The sequence below is a fragment of the Bos javanicus genome, chromosome 24, assembly GCF_032452875.1.
Source record: "Bos javanicus breed banteng chromosome 24, ARS-OSU_banteng_1.0, whole genome shotgun sequence".
NCBI classification, from domain to species: Eukaryota; Metazoa; Chordata; class Mammalia; order Artiodactyla; family Bovidae; genus Bos; species Bos javanicus.
The window spans coordinates 30,677,960-30,701,685 of record NC_083891.1 but is presented as its reverse complement, the minus strand read 5'-3'; the positions used below and the strand labels follow the sequence as shown (position 1 = coordinate 30,701,685).

General features: G+C 39.7%; 1 protein-coding gene across 1 annotated transcript; it reads left to right on the top strand.

Annotated features, from left to right (window-relative positions):
* The first annotated feature begins 71 nt into the window (after window positions 1–71).
* PSMA8 (proteasome 20S subunit alpha 8) lies at window positions 72–22,774 on the top strand. Its single transcript, XM_061399706.1, has 7 exons — window positions 72–275; window positions 8,902–9,028; window positions 10,573–10,697; window positions 13,525–13,647; window positions 18,676–18,795; window positions 18,920–18,982; window positions 21,047–22,774. Exons 1-7 carry the CDS (start codon window positions 174–176, stop codon window positions 21,137–21,139), a joined length of 753 nt encoding a protein of 250 aa, XP_061255690.1. The 5' UTR covers window positions 72–173; the 3' UTR covers window positions 21,140–22,774.
* Window positions 22,775–23,726: the final 952 nt, after the last annotated feature.

The following is a 23,726-nucleotide window of genomic DNA, read 5'->3' as shown; positions in this document are numbered from 1 at the left end:
GGATCACAGTCGATTCGCACTTAGCACGTCTCACCCGCGGTTGCAAACACTTCCGGCGGCGTCTTGAGGAGCACGTAAGCACTTCCGGATAGCACGTGGCCGCAGGCCCTGCCGCTCCTCGGCTGTGATAGTGTGTGTGGGGGGCTCAGCCGGAATAGGGGTAGTGGTGTGCGATGGCGTCTCGGTATGACCGGGCGATCACTGTCTTCTCCCCGGATGGACACCTATTTCAAGTGGAATATGCCCAGGAAGCAGTAAAGAAAGGCTCCACCGCGGTGAGAGAGCAACTTTTCTTAGCCATCGGCCCCTGCCTTGTGTCAGGCCTTGTTTACTCCACCGTCCCAGCCCATCGCTGGATATGGGGGGACCGGAAAAGAGTCCCCTACGTGTGAAAATTGCCTCCTTTCTGTATCAAGGGAGGTGTTGTTTCTGAAACTAGGGTTGGAAACAGCGGAGTTAAAAGTTGGTAGATTTCTTAGGTTTCCGTTGTTGCAACTGCCATTAACAGTCGCCATAGACATGTACCCGGGGCGAAGCGGGGCTGGGATGGGGGTGGGGGGGAATGTTTTGTAGCCTTGACTGTAGAAGAGACTTTTTTCCCCCCCAAACTTCAAGCTTTTTATTTTGTATTGAGGTATAGCGGATTAACAATGTTGTGGTATCTTCAGGTGGACAGCAGAGGGACTCAGTCATGCGTATACATGCATCCTCTCTCACCTAAACCGCCCCCGCCCCCACCATCCATGGAGGCTGACACATAACATTGAGTTCCATGTGGTGTATAACAGGTCCTTGTTGGTTATCCGTTTTGCAAATAGCAGTGTGTACAGTGACCTTCCCAAACTCCCTAACTATCCTTTCCTTTCCCCGCCAAACATTAATTCGTTCTCTAAGTCTGTATCTTTCTGTTCTGTAAGTTCATTTGTATCATTTCTTTTTAGATTCCACATATAAGGGATGTCATACCATATTTCTCCTTCGGTGCCTGTCTGTCTTGTGGAAGAGAGATTAATGCTGTGTCTGACAGTTAGGAAAGAAAAGACTTCTTTCAGCCTGTAGCATCCTACCTGAACGCACACTACCCACTTCCTCAGGATTTGGCAGACACGTGGAAAAGTAACAATTACAGTAAAAATCAAAAATTGAATATGTCTGTCAATGAAATGTGGCCTAAATCGATGTGAAATTAAATCTTGTGGAGAAAAACCGTTGAAATGGCTAACCTACTCAAACATTTTCACCTGTTAAAAATGTTTGTTCAAAAATTTACTCCTACGTATTTAGCGGCCATCTAGAGATTTTTAAGCCCCCAAGAATCTCCACTCTTTGGCCATTTCCCACTTTTGGTTTGGTTGTTACAAAGGAGAGTATCAGATCAGATCAGATCAATTGCTCAGTCATGTCCGACTCTTTGCGACCCCATGAATCGCAGCATGCCAGGCCTCCCTGTCCATCACCAACTCCCGGAGTTCACTGACTCATGTCGATCGAGTCAATGATGCCATCCAGCCATCTCATCCTCTGTCGTCCCCTTCTCCTCCTGCCCCCAATCCCTCCCAGCATCAGAGTCTTTTCCAATGAGTCAACTCTTCGCATGAGGTGGCCAAAGTACTGGAGTTTCAGCTTTAGCATCATTCCTTCCAAAGAAATCCCAGGGCTGATCTCTTTCAGAATGGACTGGTTGAATCTCCCTGCAGTTCAAGGGACTCTCAAGAGTCTTCTCCAACACCACAGTTCAAAAGCATCAATTCTTCAGTGCTCAGCCTTCTTCACAGTCCAACTCTCACATCCATACATGATCACAGGAAAAACCATAGCCTTGACTAGACGGACCTTTGTTGGCAAAGTAATGTCTCTGCTTTTGAATATGCTATCTAGGTTGGTCATAACTTTCCTTCCAAGGAGTAAGTGTCTTTTAATTTCATGGCTGCAGTCACCATCTGCAGTGATTTTGGAGTATACCCTCCTTTAAATTGATATATCCACATTTCTGAAAAACTTTCAAATACTCAGGGTAGCAGTAGTACTCCTGCCAAGGTTTAATTACGTTTAATAATCTTAGTGATTTATAAAAACTAAAAAGGACAAAAATGGCCTGGTGACCAAAAATCTGTTACCCCAAATCTTCCAAATCCTAGCCATTGGGTTCAGGAGGATTTGATGTTTTAAAATCTTTCGAATTTCATGAGCATGTTTGTTGTGTATCTTGGAAAAGGAGACACCAGCTATGAGAATACACAGTGCATTTCTAAGTCTAGCAATGTCTATATTTTCTCTCGCTTTCCATACCAACCTAGTTATGGAAGGAAATAATTCACTTTTATTATAAATCTATCAAATGTGAAGTGGTAAAAAAAATAACACTAGAAGGAATCTTATCATTTTAAAAGTATTTTTCTATTTAATTGGGCCCTCTAGTTTTACTTCTGTTTTGTAAGTAATTCTTTTAGAATTGTAAATTTAAGAAAAGTCTGATGTAGCTTAAACCAAAGGGGTACCATTTTGATAAAAACAAGAAGTTATATAATCCCCAGCATGGCGTGAAGCATATGGTTAGAAAATAATGCCCCAGTTTTAGAGCCTAAAATAAAGGGAGTAATGGGAGAAGACTGAGGTGTAATAAGAAACCGCATTGGCTATTTAAAATGTTTTAAGAATGCTATAGAACTGATTGATAGTTCCTTTGTAATGAGCTGTAAAAGGGTAAGGATATAAAAATACCTATAGTGGGCATTTTTAAAGATACATTGCAAGGAGGAGACAGTTTTGTCTCAGGATTCTGGATTATAATTTGCATCTTTGTATGGAGTTATTCGTTGTGTTTCCTTTAGGGTGCTATGACCTGTCACGTGGGGGTAAAGTTTATAATGGCGCTTTTTATTAAGATATGTCACAGAAGATTCTGTCTGTAAATGACAGTTGATATGATGAGTTTTAAATAAGCCAAGGTTGGCCAGTTTTGACCAATATGAAGATGTGATATTATTTAGTAATACAAAAGTTATATGGGCTGCAACTAGAGACCCTGGGTTCTGCTTTCTTCTTGATGATTATCTTACAGAATGAAGTGAGGCAAGAGGCCTGTTTTCTTTTTCCTTAGTTCCCTTTTTATATAAATGAAAAATATGTTTGAATAACATTTTAGAGAGGTAATACCTTTCTTTTTAGGAAAGAAAAAAAAATGAACCCCTCACAGTATTCCCATGGAAATGATAGGATTTATTATCGTTCTTCATTCTGTCCTTTCTCTGACCCCAAACTGTTATTGGCTCCATATTTCCTACTTTATCAAACCCCAGATCCACAGTCTGGCCATCAAAGTCTTCCATGATCCACTTTAATTAAGGGTGCAGCTTTGTGGTTTTACCAATATATGCTTCTGCCCTTGTAGATGGGGAGAGCAGAAAACACCTCTGTCACTCTCCATCTTATTCTCTAAGAATCTCTGCATATTTCTCTCCTTTGTGGAGCCATCTCTGATCCACTCCAGTCATCATGGATCTCTTGGTTCTCTGAATTTATCATCTGTACTACAGAACAGTGTATAGTATTTATTATTTGGCCTCATGGGCTTCCCTGGTGGCTCAGTTGGTGAAGAATTTTCCTGCAGTGTGGGAGACCTGGTTTCAACCCCTGGGATGGGAAGATTCCCTGGAGGAGGGCATGGCAACCCACTCCAGTTTTCTTGCCTGGAGAATCCCCATGAACAGATGAACCTAGTGGGCTATAGTCCGTGGGGTCGTAAAGAGTCAGACACAACTGAGCGCCTAAGCACAGAACATTTGGCCTCATACTCTCTTTAATGTCAGATACTCTTAATAGTCTTCTCACTTCAACTGGATAGTAAGACCTTGGTAAAGAATCCACCTGCAATGCAGGAGACTCTGGTTTGATTCCTGGGTTGGGAAGATCTGCTGGAGAAAAGATAGACTACCCACTCCAGTATGCTTGGGCTTCCCTTGTGGCTCAGCTGGTAAAGAATCCGCCTGCAATGTGGGAGACCTGGATTCAATCCCTGGGTTGGGAAGACCCCCTGGAGAAAGAAAAGGCTACCCACAACAGTATTCTGGCCTGGAGAATTCCATGGATTGTATAGTCCGTGGAGTCGCAGAGTCGGACACAACTGAGCAACTTTCACTTTCGAGAATTTAAATGGTGTAATGCCTTTTGTGTTTCTACTGCAGGATATACAGTGGAGGAGCTGAGAAAGAAGTAAACTACCATTTTAAGTAATACTCATTTTCCCCCACATATGTTGTGTACATTGTCTTATACCGCATGCTCAATTGATCAGTCACGTCCAACTCTTTGCTACCCCATGGACTGTAACCTGCCAGCCTCCTCTGTCCATGGAATTTTTCAAGCAAGAATACTGGAATGGGTTGCCATTTCCTACTCTAGGGGGGTCTTCCCAACCCAGGGATGGAACCTGCATCTCCTGCATCTTCTGTGTTGGCAGGTAGATTCTTTACCACTGAGCCACCATTAAGAACAGTGTTTAATCCCCTTTTTAATGTATGTGGGAGCTGTGATTCAGAAGCTTCCATAACTTGGTAAGGGTACCCAGCCAGAAAGTCAGAGTCCATACCCTCACTTTAGTTTCTCTGCTTCCAAAGCCTTTGTGCTTTGTGTTGCACCATGTGATTTATTCCATAAATGTTGGTATATTAATTATGTCAACATCTTAAATGTGGAAGCTAGATATGTGTCATATAAAGCAATTAACTTCTCTAAGCTTCAGTTTTTTAAATAGTAAAATAGGCATCAAAATAGTGCCTGCTTCATAGAGTTGATTTGAGAATTGAATTGAGGCAATAATATGTGTTCACCATCTTGCAGTGTCTGGTTCACAGCAAGTACTTAGTAAATGGTAGTTATTCTTCTTTACTATCCCTTTGTTTTCTCTTTATCCTTCAATTTTGTCTGTAGTTCTTCCAGCACTTCCATTTACTATTTAAAGACATTTTTGTTTAACACTTACACCTGCCAGATGTGGTGCGAGGGCCACTGGTTTCACAGTGGACAAAAGAGACTCAGTCTTTGGCCTCAGAGAGCTTGCTGTCTAGCAGGGATGTTGGATAACGGTGAGTCTATAGTCCTAACAAGGCCTGTCTAAGTATTATAATGGGAGATTATGAGGCATTGTGGGAACTCTAGGTATTAGGTCCTAGGTCCATGGTCCCCATGAGGAAGTATGTAATATTTATGTAGACACCTGAAAGATGAAGTTAGCCAGATGAAAAAGTGGAAGGGGAAAGAGAGTATTATAGACAAAAAGAACTAACATGACAAGACCAAGTAGGAAAATACAACTGTGGTTCACAAACTGAAAGACATTCAGGATTGCTGAAGCAATGGAAAAATGGGAAGAGGTGAAGCCAGAAACAGGAGCCAGACTGTGGAATGCTTTTAAGGGAATAAGAAGGCTTGAAGGGTTTTGATGTGGCTATTATTGTTCTGCCTTTCTAATAACAGACTCCATTTGTCCCACCAAAGAGGTACTCACATGACCCAAGAAATGTCATTCGTAGTTTCTGTCCTCCTGCAATAAGCAAGGGACAGAAATCTAGCCAGTATAAGTCCATAGAGCAGGACTTTTCTAGCTAGAGATACTGGTAGCTTTTTTCCTCTGGGAGAACTATTGGGATATGAGTCCAGGGTTCCCATTTTTTTTTCCCTGAACAGATAAAGCATGTCTGCATTAAGAGAGCAGAAAGCTGATAATACAGAAGTAAATATTACAGTCCCTAGATCCTTTTGTCCCAAGTTTACTTCTGTGTTATCTTGGTTTGCCTAGTGAGAAATGTTCCCTACTAATACAAGTTTTAAGTGGGGGAGTGCAACATTCCGATTTTCTTTTCTTTTTTTCTTCATATTTTTATTTTTCAAAGATTTCTCAGACTGCATCATGGTCAGTGGATTAGATGAAATCAAGGAAGTGGGGAAACCTCATAGGAGTCTATGGGAGTAGCCCAGATGAAAGACGATAGAAGGTGTTACTAGGGTTGGGGCAAAAAGGGACACACGGCAGATTCTGGAGAAAATTCCATGGTATTGTTGATATGTTGGATGATTATTTGGATGGTTTGGGGGGTTGAGGAAGGAGAAAAGGTATTGAAGAGGGAGGAGTCAGAGAAGGTGCCTCTGTTTCTGGATTTAGTCTCTTGGTATATGGCACTGCTTTTTTTTTTTTTTTTTTTAAGGCAATCTGAAGCAGTAATTGACATGCTTGTAGGATCTGTAGTAAGCAGCCTCCAAAATGGCCTTTAATGATCCCCAGCTTCTGGTGTTCATTCCTTCAAGTAACCTTCTCCCTGTATGTGAGCTGAACCTAGTGGGTGGCTTCTAAGGAATGGGATGGGAAAGGTGATGGAACGTCACTTCACATGTTGGGTTTCAGATGGTGACTTACTTCAGCCTCTTGCTTGCTTACCCTGGTGAAGCCCAGTTGGCATGTTGTGATTTGTCGTATGGAGGGTTCTGTATAGCAAGGAACTGAGGGAAACGTTTTTGTTAAAAACCCGATATGGAGCAAAACCCAGTGTGGAACTGAGGTCCTTAGTCCAGCAATCCACAAGGAACTGAATCTTGTTAACAACCTTGTGAGTAAGCTTGTAAAGATTCTCCCCCATGAGCCAGGAGATGAGTGCAGCCTTGGGTGACAGCTTGGTTGCAGCCTTGTGAGAGACTGAACTTAGCTAAATTGTCCAGATTTCTGACCTACAGCTGAATATACATGTTTGGAAATCAAGAGACTGATCTAGGCTCGGAAATACTAATTTTAAAGTGTATCCTTTCTCTCCTCAGCTTAAAACCTATGTTGAAGGTCAAGCAAATGAGTTTTCTTAAGTACCCTTCTTCACTCAAGAAAACAAAATATAGACTACAGACTGTGTAGAGGATAGACTAAAGCCATAAGGGACCTTAATGACCTATGAGTAGTCCACCTTGGCTAAACACTGGGAGGAGTGGGGTAGAAAGCAGGTTGCTGTACAAACTAAGAGTTGTGACAGTATTTGGCCTTGAAAGGGTTAAGAGAGAGAGGCAGAATTGAAATAAAGTGGTCTTTAATATTTTGTTTAAAATAAGAGAGATTTAGCCATGTGTTCAAATGTTGGTGAAAGTTGCTCAGTTTTGTCTGACTTTGCAATCCCATGAACTATACAATCCATGGAATTCTCCAGGCCAGAATACTGGAGTGGGTAGCCTTTTCCTTCTCCAGGGGATCTTCCCAAACCAGGGGTCAAACCCAGGTCTCCCTCATTGCAGGCGGATTCTTTACCAGCTAAGCCACTAGGGAAGCCCATAAGGGAAGCCACAACGGACTTCCCTGGTGGCTGAGACGGTAAAGTGTCTGCCTACAACGCAGGAGACCTGGGTTCGATCCCTGGGTTGGAAAGATCTCCTGGAGAAGGAAATGGCAACCCACTCCAGTATTCTTGCCTGAAAATCCCATGGATGGAGGAGCCTGGTAGGCCCCAGTTCATGGAATTGCAAAGAGTCGGACACAACTGAGCGACTTCACTCACTTCAGATGTTGGTGAGAAAAACCCTGGAGAGAAAGCTGAAGTTTATTTGTTTTTGGCTTTATTTGATTTATTTTAAACTTTTTATTATGGAATATTTTACATTTACAAAGACATAGAGGGAACAGTATAATTAACTTCTGTATACCCATTACGCAGCACCAGTAATTATCAACATTTTTCCAGTCTGTTTAATCTTTCCTGACTTTTTCCTGTCTCCAGTGGAGTAATTTTAAATGTAATTTCTACTGAGATCATTGTAGATTCACATGCAGTTGGAAGAAATAAAACATAGGGGTTCCTAGTATACTTTCTGCATTTTCTGCCAATACTAACATTTTGTAAACTGGTACAGTGTCACAACCAGGATATCGATGTTGATATTTTATTCCAAATTCTCCAATTTGCCTTGGACTCATTTGCCTGTGTACATTCCTGTCTGTATCCACAGTCAAGATACTAACCATTTCCAGCTCCACAATTCCATATGTTGCTCTTATTTAACCACACCCAACTCTTTATTTACCTTCCCTGCCAAACTGACCTATCGATGGCCCTAATCCCTGGCAGCATTCATCTGTCCTTCATGTGTAAAATTTTGTAACTTCAAAACGTTATTGAAATGGCATCATACGGTATGAAACTTTGGGGATTTGCTTTCTTCCCTTGAGTTTCATCCAAGTTGTTGCATGTATCTGTTTTATTGCAAGTAGTGTTCCATGGTATGCATGTACCATAGTGTTTAATTAACTCTTCATGTATTGGAGAACATTTGTTTCCAGTTTGGAGTTTTTATGAATAAAGGTACATTCATAGCAGGCTTTTGTGTCAACATGCTTTTATTTCTCTGATAAAATCTCCCAAGTGTACAATTACTAGATTGTATGTTAATTGCCTGTTTTATAAAAAGCTGCCAAATTGTCTGCTCTGGGCCCTAATCCTTATCCCTCCTGTGAGACGTATGAAAGGGCTTTCAGGATTTTATCTACTTGACCTTCTAGACTGCTTCTACTACCACCAGTACTGGTACTGCCCATTTTACAAGAAATGGTCATGTGTTCCCAGCATCTTCTTTCATTTGGGTGAACATTGTCCTGTTTTTAGATAGTACTCCCTTAGGTGTCTGAGATTAGGACAGTCGTGTAGTTTCAGCACTGGTGGTGTGTTCTTCTAGTTTATACCTATTTGCTTTGAGTTTAGGAAATAGACTTTCTGTAAGCCTATACTTGTGTGTCTTTATTTTTCTTAGACGTCTGTTTTTCTCTTTTATACTGAAGGTTTAAAGAAAAGCCTTTTCCTGTAAGTCATTTGTTAGAATAATTTGATTATAGGCGTTAAAATGGCCAGCTCATTCTTTTTTATAATGACTCAACAGGTTGGAATTCGAGGTACCAATATAGTTGTGCTCGGGGTCGAAAAAAAATCCGTTGCCAAGCTTCAAGATGAAAGAACTGTGAGGAAGATTTGTGCCCTTGATGACCATGTCTGCATGGCTTTTGCAGGTACTTGTGGGCCTACAGTAATGATGCAGAGTATGTTGATGTAACACAGCTGGCCCCACGGTAGCTATTACATAATATACATACTTCATAAATATACTACACTCCATTTCTCATTAAACATAAATAGTATGTCTTATATTTTTTGGGAAAGTCACAACTCTATAAACCAAGATTTCTGACAATGAGTTTTCTACATATGATACTTTTATTTTTCTATAGTTTTGGATCATATCAATATTTACAATGTAAAGAAATACTGTACTTCAACATCTCCTATCATATTTTTAAATGGAGTGAAGCTTTTAGCCTATAGGGTAAGCTAAGTCAATCTATCACCATTTCTTTCTCTCAGATAACCTTTGCAAAGAGAAAAGAATCAATTTTTCTCTTTAACTGAGTGTCTGATTATAATTCATACCCTACTCCTGAGTGTTAGAGTGGTTCTCAACAGTGGCATGTTCTGACAGCTGCTGCTTTGTTGGTTACTGTTAACTATCTTCAGGAACTAACCATTCTTCCAGGTTTATAGAAACACATTTTGAAATGGTGTGGAAGGGAAACAAGAGTTTGTGACTGCCGAAGACTGATTGGTTATGTGAGAAACGGCTGTTTCAGAGATTTTGTGAATGAGTTTTTTGAGCAATATGATATTAAGAGAGTGGAGAAAGAAAGTAAATGGTGATGAAAAGGTCAAATGCCATAAAGTCTTCAATAGAAATGTTTGTAATCATTTGAATCCATTTAAGTTTTTGGTCATTTTGATAGAAACATCTTCTATCTCCTCTTAGAAGTGTTAAGAATTCATCACATGATGTTTTGATGCGATAAAGGCAAGATGAAGTTTTTTCTTTCCTTCTTTCTTGGTTTTTGGCTCTAACCTTGTGGTATCCTAGTTCCTGACCAGGAGTCGAACCCAGGCCCTCAGCAATGGACATGCCAGAGTCCTCGCCATTCGACTGCCAGCAAATGCCCTTCTTTTTCTGTTTTAATGTTCTTCATTTTCAAACCCCTAATCTTAGACAAAAAGCTGACAAGCAGCATGTCACGGTCATGTTGAAAGCAGATTGAGTTCGTGTTTGATAATGAAGTTTCGTTGTTTTCATAAGAAGAAATCCAACTTAGATTATGTTTAGGTAATAAGTAGCTTGGTTCTGGAATCAGGATAGATGGTCAGCTTTTGAACAAATCTGCCACTGATACTGTCTCAAAAAAGCTTTTAAAATTTGACTACAGAGTTTTTTTTTTAATTTAATAAAACCTAATAATCAAACCAGCTACTGTAAATTAAACCATCCTGATCTTTGGGAAATAGGTTACTTAACCTTCCTGTTTAAATATTATTTAAAACAATTTTCTTTAAAAAGTAAGTAACAATGGATCAAATGAAGGAAACAAAGCAACTTAGGATGAGTGATACTCTACTTCATAAATTCTTTATTATGAACATATATTGGAAAAAACAAAGAATGTTACAGGAAAAATAGCATGGTGGCCAAAACACTTTTAATGAGGAAGACTTCATTATTCTTTGACTGTTTTTATAGGCCTGACTGCTGATGCAAGAGTAGTAATAAACAAAGCTCGTGTGGAATGTCAGAGTCATAAGCTTACAGTTGAGGACCCAGTCACTGTAGAATATATAACTCGCTTCATAGCAACCTTAAAGCAGGTAAGCCAGTATTCCAACAGATTTCAAGTGTTCTTTTTTCCACCATGATGGATCCTATCATGGGAATACTAGTCACTCCAACCATTCAGTCTGTTAAAATGTACTAAATTCCTTATTATTTCTCATTTCATATTCAGATTCTTATTCCAGTGGAGTGGATTGATTTGATCACTAGAAATCTCAATCAGTATCAATTCTGAGAATTAAATATTAAAAAAAAAAAAAGAGTGACCTTTTAAGGAGATTTCTGTAGTTCAGAGATGTAGCAGTAAGACACCATTTTTAAAGTTTTCCACAGAAATACCTGATTCTTTCATCTACAAAGCTAAACACAACTGATCAGGTTTAGAAATTATGTCTTCTGAATCCATGTGTAGATACATGATTTGACCTTTAGTATAATCATGATGCATACAAATATTGCTTCATTTATTATCATTTTCTTTGCTATTTATCCACAGCAGCATAGTTCTTACACTCACCATCCTAACTATATAGTACTGTTTCTAATTGCCGTCTCCTGATGATTTAGGTTGCTCCAGGTTCTTCTTTCCTTTTCTCCTTCCCTCCCTCACTCCCTCTTTCTGCCTTTCTCTTTCAATCTGCTACTTTAATAACATTATTCTATCTTGGTCACAGTTTTTTCTTTTTTGAGTTATATTGTTAAATTAATTTTCAGTCTGGGATTCCTAGATTAAAGGTTGTAATTAGTTTTAAGACTCTTGTTATATGTAGCTAAATTGCTTTCTAAAAAGATTGAACAAATTTTTATCGTACAACTAGCAGTACCTAAATATTTCCCTAAAGAATCATCAGCATTGGGTTTTTCATTTTTCTTTTATTTTGCAAATAAGTATAGCATAGCATTGTAATAGTTGTTTTAATTTGTATTTTATAATTAGTAGTGAGGTCAATTTTTTCCCCACATGTTTGTTTGCTGTTTTCATTTCTCCTAGTGTAAACTGTCTTTTCTTTTGACAGGCACTCTGGCAGTTAAGAATTTGCTCCCAGGAGCGAGAAATGTGGGGTTTAAGTCCTGGCTTTGCTACTTCCTAGTTAATGCCCTGGGCAAATCATTTAGCCTGTTTTGCCTCAATTTCCTTATTTATAAAATTAACATTACAATGTTTGTTGAGTTGCAATATATATAGTACACTTAAAGAATTTAGAATATTTCCTGGGATGAATTTTACTATTTGTTTTTACATAGAGATTTTTTTATAGGTTCTATATATTCTAGATACTACATTTTTAAATTTCATACTTACAAGAAATGGCCCTATTTTTTTTTTTTTTTAGAATTTAATTCGTTTCAACAAAGTTCAACATTTTATATTGTTCTGTTTTTCTTTCTTCATTGCTTTGATTTTCCCAAGTTAAAAGGTACTCACCAAAAGCCAAGGTAGAGAAGATTGTGTACACAAGGTTCCCAGTTAAGGTTTTTAGGTTTTCTTTTGGAAATATAAAAACTATTATGCATGGAACATTTATAGAGACACGCATTGTGAATCTGTAACAGTGGCGTTGCTACCGAGAAGCCTGAGGCTCTGGAACAGAAGTTATCCTCATGTACAACTTTTGTTCTTTTAAATGATTTTACCCTTGTGCACGTGTTTCTTCTTCACACTGGGGATGCAGCTTCGATCCCTGGTGGGGGAACTAAGATCTCACATGCCTCTCGGCATGGCCAAAACAAAACAAAGTGGTTGCTTAAGCAAACAAAGTAAAAGTTTCTTTCCTTTAAGGTATGTTTACAAAACATCTACTTCATACCTACGTGTGAACTAGGAACATTAGAGAATAACAGAGAAAAAAGACAAACCCTATTCTTTCAGAGTTTATGTTGCAACTAAATCTAAAGTGGCTTTGGAAATTCCCTGGCAATCCAGTGATTACAACTCAGGCTTCCACTGCTTGGGGGTGCAGGTATTTTGAGCTAAGATCCCACAAGTTGTATGGCATGGCTGAAGAAAAATCAAACAAAAAAACCCCAAATTTAAAGTGGCTTGTAAATATATATATAATAACATTAAAATTTTTAAAAAAATTATGTAGACAAGTCCAAGAAGAAAGCTAGTCTAAATACAGGCCAGACTTCATACAGTTGCCTACAAATGTGGTCCTGAGTTTTCTACCATGGCTGCCTCTCTGCACAACTTCTGTGGATGCCAGTCTCAGAATCACTCCCTAGGACACAAATTTAGAAAGTTCCTAGCACCAAAGTAAAAAGATAAAACTGGTTTCCAGTGCCCCATTGTCAGGAAAAAACATGCTTTTTCTTCAACAGAAGTTTCTTGTTTTGAGACTGAAAGAAATGTCTTAGTTGGATTTTTATGTAGAGATAAGAGCATACTGAACAGAATATACTTGATAATAATAGTATCAAGTAAGAATACTTGATAATAACAACAGTGTCCCTCGCAATGAAACTAAGGCCGTGCTTCGCACAGCTCACTGAAATCAACTTTGTTGAGAACCGAAATGACCTGACAAGCACAGTTCTCTGCAATAGGAAAATGGTTACAGTCTAGTTATGCTACCAAACTTACATAAGGCAACAGGAAAACAAATTTGAGACCATACATAAGAAACTTATGATTTCATTTTACAAGACTGTCAGTATTTACTTTTTAAAATTTTCATCATGGATTGAGGTTACTACAGAAAAGTTCAGCAAGAGGATCTTGAAGTTATACAAAATAGAAATTAATAAAAGATAATTTTATCAGGAATACTTTATATTAGAAATTGTTATTTGTTAAGTAATAGTGTTGTCCTTTCTTTGGCCTCATACAGAGAGTAGTCAAGAAAACATTTTATTTTTCAGAAATATACTCAGAGCAATGGACGAAGGCCTTTTGGTATATCTGCCTTGATTGTAGGTTTTGATGATGATGGTATCCCAAGATTATACCAGACTGATCCCTCTGGTACTTATCATGCTTGGAAGGTGAGTCAGGAATTTGTTCATGTCTTTTAGAATTTGAGGGTTATACTTGTTGGATAGCATCACCGGCTCAGTGGACATGAGTTTGAGCAAACTCTGGGAGATAGTGAAGAACAGGGAGGCCTGGCATGCTGCAGTCCAGGTCGCAAAGAGTTGGACACAACTTAGCGGCTGAACAACAACTGCTGAGAAGCATTTTTATTTCAAAGTCAGTTAGGAAAATAATGGAGATTGCGTAATTGTTGGCAAGTTTGTTTATCATCTGGGTCTGAAACTGCTTTGCTGTGGTGTTGTAAGGCCAGGTGGTGGAGGTGGGAGGGTGTAAATAGCGTGAGCATGCGCGCACACATGTACACCGTGTCATCCTCATTTCACTGATTCTATGTATTGCACTTTCTTATAAGATTTTGGTTGAAGGAAGCATTATGCAACTTAAAAAAATCATCTATAACAAAAAATCTTGGAAACTTTTTTATTCTAGACGTTTGAAGTAATTCTCAGGAGTTAAGTGACTTTTTAAGTTTTCACCACTAGCTAATAGCAAGACTGGAATTAGAACTCAGGGTCTCCTGCTTCTTAGTGCAGGGTTCTATCCTCTACTTCATGCTACTTGCCTCAAGCCAGATGATTCTCTCTATAGTATATACATTCTGATATCCAGCCTTTCAATGTGGAATAAATTCTTGTGGTTTTATTTTTATTTAGCGGTGTGCCCTCTGGCACTTTGTTAAACATAAGGTCAAGTTTCTCTGTTTTCTTTTTTGTTTGTTTCTGTGTTTTGTTGTTTCTTACTCTGACCTAGTACACCACACATCCTGGTAAGATGGTACCGTGGACTGCTGAGAACGGCTGTGTCATCACTGTGTAATGACAACACTTTGCAGTGCTAGGTTGTAGTCTTACAAGGTATGGTTAGAGGACATGTGAAATAGATAGTAGAGATTTTTGCACTTTAGAGTAACATGATCTGATTTATATTTCAAAAGTATCTCTCATTGAGAATAGATTGTAGGGTGGAAGCAGGCAAGCAAGTTGCATGCATGCTCAGTCACTTCAGTCCTGTCCAGCTCTGTGCGACCCCATGGACTGTAGCCCACCAGGCTCCTCTGTCCATGGGATTCTCCAGGCAAGAATACTGGAGTGGGTTGTTGCCATGCCCTCCTCCAGGGAAATCTTTCCTACCCAGGGATCAAACTTGCGTCTACCTGCGCCTCCTACATTGCAGGTGGATTCCTTACCTACTGAGCCATGATTTAGGGGACTCTTAATAATAAGTGAAATCAGATTTAGATCAGGGGTGTTGGCCAGTGAAAGGTAGGGATAGATCCAGCCTACTCTGTAAAGGAGGAGAACCCAGAGAGTAATATCCTGGATCCCGAGTGAAAACAGGATTCCAAGAAGAGTTGATCAGCCAAGTCAGCACCACTGATAAATCAAATAAGAAAACCGCTGTGCTATGATTGAATTTGGCAACATGCAGGTCATTGGTGACCTTGGCAAGAACAGCCTGGATAGAGTGATGGTGATAAGCTTATAAGGCCAAGTTTTTTGCTGTGTTGGTAATACTTTAAACAGGAACAAAGTTAGTATGTTGTATACTTCAGAACAGTGTTTCTCAAAGTGTATTTCTTTGGATGTTAATATATGTAAGTTAAGCTGTTTAAGGCTAATTAATGTGGGGAGATGTTTTTCTAAAGAAATTTAATAAATTTTCTTAAGTTCTGCATGTTCTAAAAGGCATTGTAAATATTCTAGAAACAGTTTAAGTAGTCCCCAAGATTACTTTAATTTGGAACCCTTTTATCATAGATCCTCTCTCCACACTGGTATTCTTTGGAAAATACCATTTAACCATCATTAAAGGCCATTTAACCATCATTTTTAGTAAGTGCTTTGGGGACCAGCATTTGTTGAAGGGAACAGATGAGGCTGAGGGAAAAGTGGGGCTGCAGTGGAATCTCCGTAAAGGCCTCATCACCCTGTGGGAAGCCCTGGGGCAGGGATAGCTCTTCAGAGTTGTTTCAAGTTGGGATGGGGGATCTGGGCATTAATAGCTCTTCATCAGTCAGTCGTTGGATTTGTCCACCTCTGGACAGTACAAGACCTTAAGCGAGATAGCTCTTGCTAACAAAGGCACCTCTCAAAGAAAGTTAAGAGGTGAAGGCCATGTGCCGTTAGCACTGCCAGCAGCTGGAGGAATAAGGCTTTCATTTCTGAGGGGGAGTAGGGCAGCACATCCCAGGATCCACTCAGAGGTCTATTTGTGAATTACTGTTCTCAGCTCCTAACCACAGGGACGTGATGATCCTTAACACGTAAGGATTTATCTTTCCTGCATAATGAGAAGGTTGAAGTAGGCAGTTACTGGTGTTTGTCTCTTTTATTATCTTAGTCTTTTCTCATGCTCCCGAGGTAGTTACTAGACCTCCAGCCAACATGTCTGCATTATAGGCAGCAGAGATTCCTAGAAGGTTCATCCAGTTACTTCCACTTGTATATTCCTTTTGGTAACAGAGGGTAGGACATGACATTTTTCAGCAGGCACATTGCCTGGAGTTCTGTCACAGAGGAAGAATGAATACTGGGGTTGGCAGCTAATATTCTTTGCCACAGAAAATCATCATTAATCTGGACAGGCAGGCAGGAAAAACATTGCAAAACCATCAAGAGTCTGTTGAAATGAGCTCAAGTGGGTAATGGGGTTTGGAGGGAGGGTGGAGTTATAAGTGTGGTAAGAAGCAGCTAGATTTTAGGAAACCAGTCAAATAGGTTAGGGGGTAAAGAATTTTGACATCAGCTATTGGAAGCAGTGGACAGGAAAGTCACCAGGCATTTACAAGGTGACTTTTAAAGGCTCAGTGAGATTTCTGGATAAACCACTACTTTATGTACTTCCTCTCCAGGAAGCAGCCAGTTAGCTGACCAAAGCAAACTTCAAGCTAATAAACTCCGAAGTCACACCAGGCCGAAGGGTTTCTCTTTGATCTTAATGAAATTTCAAGGCCACAAACTCCGATTTAAAATTTCATAGCTATTTATTTTAATCTCCTGAAATATAAAGGTATGGTAAAAGTTCTGCGAAGTTCAGTTCAGTTGCTCAGTCGTGTCCGACTCTTTGTGACCGCATGGACTGCTGCACACCAGGCCTCCCTGTCCATCACCAACTCCCAGAGTTTAATCAAACTCATGTCCATTGAGTCGGTGATGCCATCCAACCATCTCATCCTCTTTTGTCCCCTACTCCTCCCGCTTTCAATCTTGCCCAGCATCAGAGTCAGTTCTTCGCATTTTGTGGCCAAAGTATTAGAGTTTCAGCTTTAGCATCAGTCTTTTGAATGAATATTCAGGACTGATTTCCTGCAGAACTATATGTTCATGTAGTACAAAAGGTATGTTTTCATACTCACTTCCTAAAAATCTCCTTTGCAATCTCTTTTCAGTAACCATAGTACATACCAGTTAGAACTGGGACATTCCCTATTTGCAGCCAGACCCCTTCAGTGAAAGGATGGGCCTTTCTGCTGGTTCTTTTCACTCTCTGGAGCCATCACAGCAGAAGGGCATGTGGCAGCACAGTTGTATAGAGCTCAAAGCTCAGATTGATGGTTTGGTCTACTTGGTTTCAAAGCTCATTTCTTCTGCTTACCCACTATATGATCTTGGGCAAGATTACCTAAGCCAGCAGTTCACAAATAGGGGTGATTCTGTCCCAGCATAGGGACATATGACAATATCTCAAGGCACATTTGGTTGTCATCACTGAGGTAGGGGATACAACTGGCATCTAGTGAATAGAAAGCTGAGCGCCGAAGAAATGATTCTTCTGAACTGTGGTGTTGAAGACTCTGGAGAGTCCCTTGGACTGCAAGGAGATCAAACCAGTCAATCCTCAAGGAAATCAGTCCTGAATATTCATTGGAAGGACTGACGCTGGAGCTGAAGCTCTAATACTTGCGCCACCTGATGCTAAGAACTGACTCACTGGAAAAGACCCTGATGCTGGGAAAGACTGAAGGAAGGAGAAGAAGGGGACAACAGAGGATGAGATGGTTGGATAGCATCACCAACTCAACGGACATGAGTTTGAGCAAGCTCCAGGTGTTGGTGATGGACAGGGAAGCCCAGTGTGCTGCAGTCCATAGGGTTGCAAAGAGTTGGACATGACTGAGCGACTGAACTGAACTAGTGGATGGAGACTGTGAAACATCCTGCAATGCACAGAATAGCGCCCCCACCACAGCAAAGTCATCCAGTCCAAATTGTCGGCTCTTTTAACCTTTTCAACCCTTCATTTCTTCCTTCATGAATTAAAGTTAGTAATAGTATCTTTTTAATTGTTTTTGTGATGGTTAAGATGAGATAATCTGTTTAAAATGCTTAACATAGTGCCTGGCACATTAAGTGTTCTGTTAATAAAAATTACTGTTGTTATCATCACTAGTACTCATCTGGATAGTTACACTGAATGGAAAGAACAGGCTATATATTACCTGTAGTCATGCAGCCAGGGAGATGGTTTTGCCACTTCCTTTCATCTGCTGAAAATTTCTGAAGAACAAAGAAAAATGGGGAATGGAACAGAAGCAGCCCTTCTTGCTTACAGTCAGAGGAGATAAAATGATGCACAGTCCTGTTCAAAGAAACACTTTTCTTCTTCACACTGATGCCCTTTTATTTTTCTTTTTGCATCATATTGCAGTTGTATATCCTTTCCTCTTTACATCTTTTCGAGTTTCAACTCTTTCAATCTTTTTTGACTACTAAGGACTTGGGAACCGTTAACGGAATAGAAAGCACTGGCCAGGACAAGGCATTGGTGTATCTGAAAATAAGTCATGCCATTATCTCAGATTATTCATGTAGTAAATCAAATGAGCTGTTGAAATGTTCCCTAAATCTTCGAACTACAATTTTCACTTAGTAATTATGCTAAGTAATAGTGGAATAAACTCCGAACCCCTAAACTTTACTTAGTAACCATAAATTCATTCATATTGCAGTGGTATTAATAATTATCTTCTGTCTTTCAAGGCAAATGCAATAGGTCGAAGTGCCAAAACTGTCCGAGAATTTCTGGAAAAGAATTACACAGAAGATGCCATAGCAAATGACAATGAAGCTATCAAATTAGCAATAAGAGCTTTGCTGGAAGTAAGTGATCTAATAAAGCATATACAGAAAATCATGGGATTCCCCCCCCACCCCCTCATTCAGTTGCTTATTAAAACACAGACTTTCCTGGAGTAATTCTAAACTTGCACTTGTTTTACATTAGGTTGTCCAGTCTGGTGGAAAAAACATTGAACTTGCTATAATAAGAAGAAACCAACCTTTGAAGGTAAGTCATTAACCAAAGAGGAAAAAGACCTATAGTATAAGGCCTTTTGACAAAAAAATTTAGTATGTTGCTGACACCTGTGAATCTATTACAAGCCTGAAACCTCCCTTAGCATCCATTGACACTATGATGAATTTTGTTTTGTTTCTGTGGGCTGTCACTAATCTGTACATGCTTACTACACAAGCAGTTATCTCTGCCTAGCCCTCTGTGAAGTCCTAGGGGTGCTGAGATCTATGTATAGGCTACCCTACTCTTGAGAATCCCTTGGACTGCAAGGAGATCCAACCAGTCCATTCTGAAGGAGATCAGCCCTGGGATTTCTTTGGAAGGAATGATGCTAAAGCTGAAACTCCAATACTTTGGCCACCTCATGTGAAGAGTTGACTCATTGGAAAAGACTCTGATGCTGGGAGGGATTGGGGGCAGGAGGAGAAGGGGACGACAGAGGATGAGATGGCTGGATGGCATCACCGATCTGATGGATGTGAGTCTGAGTGAACTCCGGGAGTTGGTGATGGACAGGGAGGCCTGGCGTGCTGCGATTCATGGGGTCGCAAAGAGTCAGACACGACTGAGCGACTGAACTAAACTGAACTGAACTGCAGTCAGTACATGTTCTTATAATTAGGAATCCCTACTGAGTCCGTCCCATAGAGGGTCAGCGTACTGTATTCCCTGTGGAGATTCATTCCTGGCACCATATAGCAACAGTCCCTCTTGCTGTCTTTTTAGATCTGAAATCAAGATTAGCTTCCAGTGTCATTCAGCTGCCATTTATATAATTTGTTGGCCCTCTAGGCTTCTAACATAATGTTATCCTTCATTATGTTAAAAAACCACCTTTTCTTGATTGCCTACTGGTTTTTATCTGTTTTCTCTACTTTTCACTTCTGAGTGCCTTAAGCTTCTGTAAGACTTGCATTTTAATATCCAATTGTGATCATCTTTCCATATTTCTTTATATCAAGTCTAGCATTATTAGTTGTACACCTTTAGTCAGCCATTGTGTGTTAAAACTGCTGGACCACAAAGTAAATTGTCCAGAGCACTGCAATAAATTGTTCCAAACATTGTGATAGAGAACTCATTGGTAAAGAGCATTTGAAATGTGACTGACTGTTCATTAGGTAGAGCTTCACACTGTGTGCCAGCTAGGTCTTTAGCTGAGAGCGTACAAAAGCACTTGCGTGGGAAACTATATGAAGAATGTGCCCTACAGCAGTATTTTACGTATACCCTTTCTTTTGTGTTAAGGAAACTATTTCAAGGGGGAATAGTGTTAAAATCAGTGCTGTGTGGAGCAGGGGTTTTGGTTTTCGGAGTTTTGTTGTTGTTTTGACACCAGTGGGTAGGGATGCAAGGACAAGGCAGGAGCAAGTTTCAGTGAATAAGAGAAGTGGGGACGCGAGGGCTGGGGCTGCCTCTGTGGGGCTCCACATAAACAACCAGGGTGCCCAGCAGAGTATGGAGATGGTATGGGGCAGGTTTTCACCTCTGCTTCCAGGACTCAGGGACAGCTGTGCCAAAACCACAGGGACACAGAACCACTGAGTCCAGAGTCAGCTCTCCAGCCCCACGACATACATATATATGTGCGTTGTTATGTTCTCTACTTAGTTTGGGAGTTATAAACAAAGCACCATGAAAATCATCATTTTCCTACCTCTTTGGCTAGTCCAGGAGCTGATAAAATAAACAAACCCTCATGAGAATCACATTGGGATGGGGTGGGAATTCAGTAATCAGTTATTTTTTCATGAATAGAATAAGCTTTGCATTCAAATGTGTTCAGAATTATATCCATATATAAGATATGGAACCCAATATTGCATTTCCTGGCTTTTTATTTTAGCACAATGATAGTGGAAATGTTGTAGAGTTCTGATTTTGTCCATAATTGTTATAATTAAGCTACTTCTGAAATATTTCATCATGTACTTGAAGTTATAAGATATAAAGCTATAAAAAATAAAATTATAAAATATAATTGGGTTCATCGGCATTATAGTTAGAAATTGTTGCTATAATTGAAATTTGCTTTTAAAAATTTTTTCTTTTCAGATGTTTAGTGCCAAAGAAATTGAATTACAAGTAAATGAAATAGAAAAGGAAAAAGAAGAAGCAGAGAAGAAAAAATCAAAGAAGACCACCTAATTCTTAGGAGAAACACTGGGATATTTTAATATGTCCTTGTACTCAGAATTGCTTAGTGAAATTTTAAAGGAAATAAGTTAATATGCAACATTACATTTAGTAGTTACATGTGTTGAGAATGTCATACTTGTGGCATTCATCTATGACAAACAAACATGATTATGAAGATTTTTTTTAAAAGAGTTCAGTAATTGTTGAAAGCAGTCATGACTTTACATAAGCCTGAGACTATATTTTATAACTTTCTCAGTATGTTACTTTTTTCATATATGCAAATTCAATTAAAAAATTTTTAATTAAAAAATAATTTGGTGCTATTCGAGCATTGACTGTCAGGTAGAGATAACTATTCCAAAATAAACTGAATATAATACTGAGTTGCATTTCTAGGTAAAAACATCCTTGTGTTGGTGAAGTGCCAAAATTTTGTCAATGCCTTATTTTTAAGTGAGCTTCCCAGGCAGTGGTAAAGAACGTGCCTGTGAATTCAGGAGATGAAAGAGACCTGGGTTCAGTCCCTGGGTTGGGAAGATCCCCTGGAGGAGGGCACGGCAACCCACTCCAGTATTCTTGCCTGGAGAATCCCATGGACAGAGGAGCCTGGTGGGCCACAGTCCATGGGGTTGCAAAGCTGGACGGAACTGTAGCAAACTAGCACGTGTTGTCATATTGATCTTACACGTTGCAGTACAGTCATCCGTTGGTGCCGGCCCCTTGTGAACACCGAAACCTGCCAGTGCTCAAGACCCTTGCACAACAAAATGGTGGAGCATCTGCGTGAGCCTACACATCCTCCAGTATACTTTATTATTTCTTCCAATTTTATTGAGATATAATTGATAAGGGCTTCCCGCGTGGCTCTGCTGGTAAAGAATCCACCTGCAATGTGGGAGACCTGGGTTTGATCCTTGGGCTGGGAAGATCCCCTGGAGAAGAGAACGGCAACCCACTCTAGTATTTTGGCCTGGAGAATTCCATGGACTGTTATAGTCCACGGGGTCGCAAAGAGTCGGACACGACTGAGCAACTTTCATGTAAAAACAGAGATTCTGATTATGTATTATGGGCTTCCCAGGTGGTGCTAGTGGTAAAGAACCCGCCTCCCAATTCAGGAGACGGAAGAGACGTGGGTTCAATCTCTGGGTCAGGAAGATGCCCTGGAGAAGGAAATGGCAACCCCCTCCAGTATTCTTGCCTAGAGAATCCCATGGACAGAGGAGCCTGGTGGGCTACAGTCCATGGAGTCACAAAGAGTCGGCCGCAAATGAAGCATGCAGGTAGTTGATATGCAACATGGTATGTTTTAAGGCATACATCATAATGATTTGATTTATATACATTAAGAAGTGATTGTCACATTAAGTTTTAGTGGACTTCCAAGTTTTGTGAACATCATCTCACATAGATAAAAAATGAAAGAAGCACAAAAATACCTTTGTCTTGTAGAGAACTCATGATTTACTCTTCAGAACTTTCATAAATAACAGCAGTATGAATTATATATTTATCACATTGTACATTATAGACATAGTATTTATGTATCTTATAACTGGAAGTTTGTGCCTTTTTGACTGCCTTGATCCAGTTGCCCCTTCCTCCAATTCCTGCTTCTAATAAACACAAATCTGATCTCTTCTTATGAGTGAGTGAAGTGAGTTTGTTTTAGAAGTATAATTGAACTACAATAGTACGTTAGTTCTTGCTACACAATATTGATTTGATACTTCTACCATTTCAAACTGATCACCCTAAGTCTGCTTACAATATGCCACCACACAGATATTACATGGTTGTTGATTATATTCTCCACACTGTATGTTTCATAATGACTCATTTACTTTGCAATTGGAAGTTTGTACTTCTTAATCTCCTTCCTCTATTTCTTTCCTCCCTTAACCTCCCTCCTCTCTGACAACCCACCTGTTTATTCTATCTATAACTGTTTCTCTTTCCTTGTTTTTTGTTCATTTGTTTTGTAGATTGCATGCATAAATAAAATGCAGTACTTGTCTTTCTCTGTCTGACTTATTTCACTTAGCCTAATACCCTCTAGGTCATCCACATTGTCACAATGGCAGGATTTCTTTTTTATGGCTGAGAAGTATTCCATTGTGTGTGGGTATATGCATGTTTTCTTTATCCATTCATCCATAGATGGGCACTTTGGTTGCTTCCATATCATGGCTATTGTAAATAATACTGCAGTTAGCATAGGGGTGCATATATCTTTTCTAATTAGTGTGTGTGTGTGTTTTGCTTTCTTAGGATAAATACCCAGGAGTGGAACTGCTTAATCATATGGTACTTCTACTTTAAATTTTTTTTTTTGAGGAATCCCCATACTGTTTTCCATAGGGGCTGCACCAATTCACATTCCCACCATCAGTACACAGGGTTCCCTTTTCTCCACATTCTCATCAGCACTTGTTATTTGTTTTATTTTGCATAACTGCCATTCTGACAGGTGTGAGGTGGTATCTTGTTGTGGTTTTGATTTGCATTTTTGTGATGATTAGTGCTCCCCAGGTCTTCCCTGGTGGCTCAGAGATTAAACATCTGCCTGCAATGCGACAGACCTGGGTTTGAT